The sequence below is a fragment of the Gymnoscopelus braueri genome (genome assembly GCF_963280865.1).
Source record: "Gymnoscopelus braueri genome assembly, chromosome: 21".
Lineage (NCBI taxonomy): Eukaryota > Metazoa > Chordata > Actinopteri > Myctophiformes > Myctophidae > Gymnoscopelus > Gymnoscopelus braueri.
Window position 1 is genome coordinate 49456774 of NC_137623.1, and position 5000 is coordinate 49461773.

Here is a 5000-nt window from a genome sequence, read left to right on the forward strand (position 1 = left end):
AAAAATTACAGTTAAAAAACAATGGATAACATAAACATCGCCATTGCAGGTGTTTGTGAAACAACATCAGCTTTATAAAGGCATCAACTGACTCAGTGACAGTGGTAGGCCATTCCAGAGAGTGCAATAAAGACATTGTGAGGACAATTTTCCTCGTTCTCACAAGATAAATGGTTGTTTTATGGTAAAAAAAAATATTTGGGGAGTTATGCCCAGTAATGCTCTTTCTGGAAAGGGAGGTGATGTACCTAAAATGTACGTCCTTCGGAACTTCTGATGGACGGTTTCAGAACTTTTTTCTCGGAACCCAGACTGTCCAGACTCGAGACTCTCCGAACTATATAGTTCAGAAAGACTGTCCAAAGGGGTAGATTTTCCGACGTCGGAAGGAGCATGTATTGTCCTTTTGACTTATAAACGTATAAAATAGCAATAGCAACTCTGCAACGAGTTCACAGTTCAACAGTGTTTACCTTCCCTACTGGCTTGGACTGGTGGGTTGGTCAAATAGCTGTGATTGGCTGGATAGGCCGCTCAATCAATCCAAATGGGCCGATAGGTTTTCATGTGGTTTTCAACCCTTTTAATATCATGGTCCATTATTTATTCGGCATATGAGCCACGGACCACCGTTTGATGAGATTTAGCCTCTCAGACCCAAAACTTAAGATAACATAAGAATTCCATGCTGTATTGATGTTGGTACCAATAGAGAGATAACAGGCAAATGTTGATCAAAATAACAATTCTTGAACATTCTCTAATTGTGTAGTAAATTAAGTAATGCAGATGTTTAGCAATAAAGAGCGTAAAATGAATGTTGCATTTTACACTCTCAAGACTTAACTCTCTGAGTATCAAGAACGAGTTATCACGAGTATTTTCTGAATGCCCTGAGTGCCAAGAACGAGTTATCACATGTTTTTTATTTTTTGGTTTTTTATTTTTTGGTTTATCTCAAAGGAACTAGGAGATAACGCTATCCAAAAAGTTGCTGCTCCATTCGTTTCAATGTTAAAAAATAAACGGAGAAAAAAAAATTACCATGTATTTTTGAGTGAAACATGCCATCTTCAAACATCAAACAACAGATGTCAACGAGGTCACAATGACCTCGTTGACATTTGTTAAACCACACCTGAAAACCCTCTGTGATTTGCAACCATCAGGGGATCAATCATACTGGAGATAACTATTCTGTGACCACTTGAAAAGGTAAGATAATCCTGGCACAGGGCAAACACAGCCAGAAATAAGTCTGGCAGTGAAAGAGTTAAAGATCTATAAGGGTATTTAGCTGGGGACCACCTGGAACCCCCTCAAGGACTACTGGTTGAGAACCACTGAGGAAACCACTGGGAAACTGAGCGCTGGATGCAAGTAACTACCCCAGTGTAAAAAAAGAAGAAAAAAATAAAGCAGTCAGGCAAAAGTGAGGGGGATGAAATCATGTGTCTGTGAGAGTGGGGGTGTCCCATCCCCCGCATCCCTCATGCATGACGCCCATGCCCTCGGCCCATCCTCATGAAACTCAGGCACCCCCACAAGGGGAAACACCAGAGAGAGAGAGGGAGAGAGAGACATAGAGACAGAGAGACAACCAGCCCTATTTGCTAGGAAACCTGTGTGAGAGAGAGAGACAACCAGCCCTATTTGCTAGGAAACGTGTGTGTGTGTGTGTGTGTGTGTGTGTGTGTGTGTGTGTGTGTGTGTGTGTGCGTGTGCGTTTGTGCGTGCGTGCGTGCGTGTGTGTGTGTGTGTGTGTGTGCGTGCGTGTGCTTGCGTGCGTGTTTTTAATTAGTGTGTTAAAGGCCTTATCAGTGTGGCCGCATGCAGGCTTTAAACATGACACAGATTTTGTGTGTGTGTGTGCGTTCATGCGTTTTGTGCGTGTACGTGTTTCTTTTCCTTGTGGACACTTAATCACTTATTCTTGTACACGCATAAGTGCAACTACATAACACACACTCTCACACTGCAGATATATTGTATTAACGTTCTCCAGAATACAAATGCACTAGTTATATTGTATTAACATACTCTATAGCACAGTGGTTCCCTAACTGGGCAAATTATTTTGCATACAGATGTAGTTTGACATACTCTAGCATGCAGATGCAGTGTTAATTGTGTTGACTAAGACTAAGACTGAAAGACTAAAAAACTAAAAGACTAAAAGACTAAGATTTTGATATTTAGTCGACTAAGACTAGACTAAGACTATTTCAAATGACTAGGATAGGACTAAAACTAAATGGTGTGTTATTCAAAACACTAAGACTAAATCAGAATTTGCTGTCAAATTTAACACTGTACAGATGTAGTTTGACATACTCTAGCATGCAGATGTAGTTTGACATACTCTAGCATGCAGATGTAGTTTGACATACTCTAGCATGCAGATGTAGTTTGACATACTCTAGCATGCAGATGTAGTTTGACATACTCTAGAGCATGCAGATGTGGTTTGACATACTCAGCATACAGATATAGTTTGACATACTGTACTCTAGCATACAGATGTAGTGCATGCGTGCGTGCGTGCGTGTGCGTGTATGTGCGTCCATGCGTGCGTTTGTGATTTTCAGTCAATGCTATTCTATTCCCTCTCACTTTCTTCAGACAATTTCAGTTAAACAAACACCTCTCCTCTCCTCTCCTCTCCTCTCTGTCTGCAGGTTAGATTGATTTTCAGCAGGAAATTGGATTCAGCACTCACTGTTTGCCTTTTAAAATGTGTGTGTGTGTGTGTGTGTGTGTGTGTGTGTGTGTGTGTGTGTGTGTGTGTGTGTGTGTGTGTGTGTGTGTGTGTGTGCATCATTAGAAAAGACAGGATGTCATATCCTTTGCAGTAAATTGTGCTACTGCCACACACACACACACACACACACACACACACACACACACACACACACACACACACACACACACACACACACACACACACACACCGGTACGTTCATTTAAAAGAGGAACTGCCTTTATTCTGAAGAAGTTCAATGCATGTTTACTGCTTCAAAATGGCCAATTTTGCCACAGCTATTATACCTCCTCTCCTCTCCTCTCCTCTCCTCTCCTCTCCTCTCCTCTCTTCTCTTCTGTCAGAGTTGTGTTAATCATGTGTATTATTTTGTGTGCAGGGGCGCCATACCTCTATGTGAACACTAGTGGGCGTGTGGTGGGACAGAGTGCCCAGCTGTTCAGTCCTCAACTGAAAGAGAACGACACCCACTGTGTCACTTTCAAATACTACCTGACCCCACCTGTCCAGCTGTATGTCTACGTTAAAGGTACAGTATACCTTTAAATACTACCTGTTAAAGGAATATTTCACTTAAAAAAAAAAATGGGTCATTTTAGCTGTCTGGGGGGCTCACAAAAGCCTGAGAGTAGACGATAAAATGACCAAAACCTTTTTTGAAAGTGAAATATTCCTTTAAAGGTATACCTTTAAATACTACCTGATCACACTGTACAGTATGTCTTTGTTAAAGGTACTGTATATCATCTCACCTGTATAATGACACACATTTACATTTACTCAATCCATCCATCCATCCATCTTCAACCATTTATCCGGAGTCGGAAAACAGTTTCAGCAGAGAGCTCCAGACTTCCCATTCCAACATTACCCACTTCCTCCTGGGGGATCCCGAGGCGTTCACAGGCCACTGTGGAGATGTAATCCCCCCATCTGGTCCTTGGTCTGCCATGGGGTCTCCTCCCAGCGGGACGTGCAGCGAGGACATCCCTAGGGAGTCGCTCGGGAGGCATCCACACTAAATGCCCAAACCACCTAAGTTGGCTCCTTTCCAAGTCAAGGAGCAGCGGCTCTACTCCGAGTCTCTCTCGGGTGACTGAACTTCTCACCTTATCTCTAAGGGAGATGCCAGCTACTAAAAATTGTTCATAGTTAACCATTTAACCGGGAACTGTTAAGAAATGTGTAACCAGTCTCATTCAGTGCCAGACTTATTTCTGGCTGTGTGGTCCCACTGCCAGGATTTTGCGATTCTCTTACCTTTTCAAGTAGTCACAGAATATTTATCTCCAGTATGATTGATCCCCTGATGGTTGCTAATCACTGAGGGTTTCACTGTGTGGTTTCACAAATGTCAACAAGGTCATCGCGACCTCGTTGACATTTGTTGTCCGCCTTTGAAAATAGCATGTTTCACTCAAAAATACATAATAAAACACAGGAAAAAAGGGTTTTTTTTCTCCGTTATTATTTTAATAGGGAAGTGAATGGAGCAGTAAATCTTTGGATCGCGTTATCTCTTGGTCCCTTGTGAAAAACGGGGGGGGAAAAAATATAATTCAAATTTATTTTTGGGGCTTACTAAAAACAGCCATCAAAAGAAGTCATTGGCAGGGCATGAGTTAATACCAACGGTGGTTAAAATTTATATTTATTTTTAATTTAATAGTTACTGCAAATGCACTTTTCCTCCAACCGTCCGTAAAGTGGTGCCTGGAGGCAGATGCACAGCCACCACCACGTAAGACTGCAATTCTTAAGTTAAACACAGGGAAATAAAGTACCATGCGCACTTCAAGAAGTTGACAAGCTGACATAGACCTGAAGGCTGTGGGATTTCCTTTTCAAAACGTTGTTTCACAGAATAACACCATGTTTTGCAGTAAAACTATGATCTGAATTCATATTTTTTCTACAATCAGAAATCTTGTAGTTTGATATGAGGCAATTATGTACTACGCATGATAATGCAGCATGGCAGATCTACAGTAGTAGGAATACATTTCCTACCAGACAGAGTGGAGGATCGTCCCCAAATATTTTGGAATACAGCTGCTTCCAATAATCAATTAGGCTACATTGCACATAAGTACTGTAGGTCAAAATAAATTAAGCATGTGTCACTCCTCCAGCTTTAACAAAATATCTATAAGCCTGAGAGGGTCGCTTATAAAAATTATGCTATCTTAGAATAGATGTAGATGCAGAAACATAATTGCCTTGACATTAACGAGCGTCA

The 5000-nt window shown here is 41.4% G+C and overlaps 1 protein-coding gene across 5 annotated transcripts in view; it reads left to right on the top strand.

Annotated features, from left to right (window-relative positions):
- The window catches only part of LOC308077380 (receptor-type tyrosine-protein phosphatase mu-like), a 261491-nt gene that overhangs the window by 41958 nt on the left and 214533 nt on the right, over nucleotides 1-5000 (top strand). For all 5 annotated transcript variants that reach the window (XR_013932396.1, XM_080418051.1, XM_080418052.1 and 2 more), the window contains exon 3: nucleotides 3141-3290. Coding sequence is in view for 4 of the 5 variants with exons in the window: in XM_080418051.1 (XP_080274177.1) it covers nucleotides 3141-3290 (150 nt within the window). In the remaining variant the exon portion in view is untranslated. The remainder of the gene's footprint in view (nucleotides 1-3140; nucleotides 3291-5000) is intronic.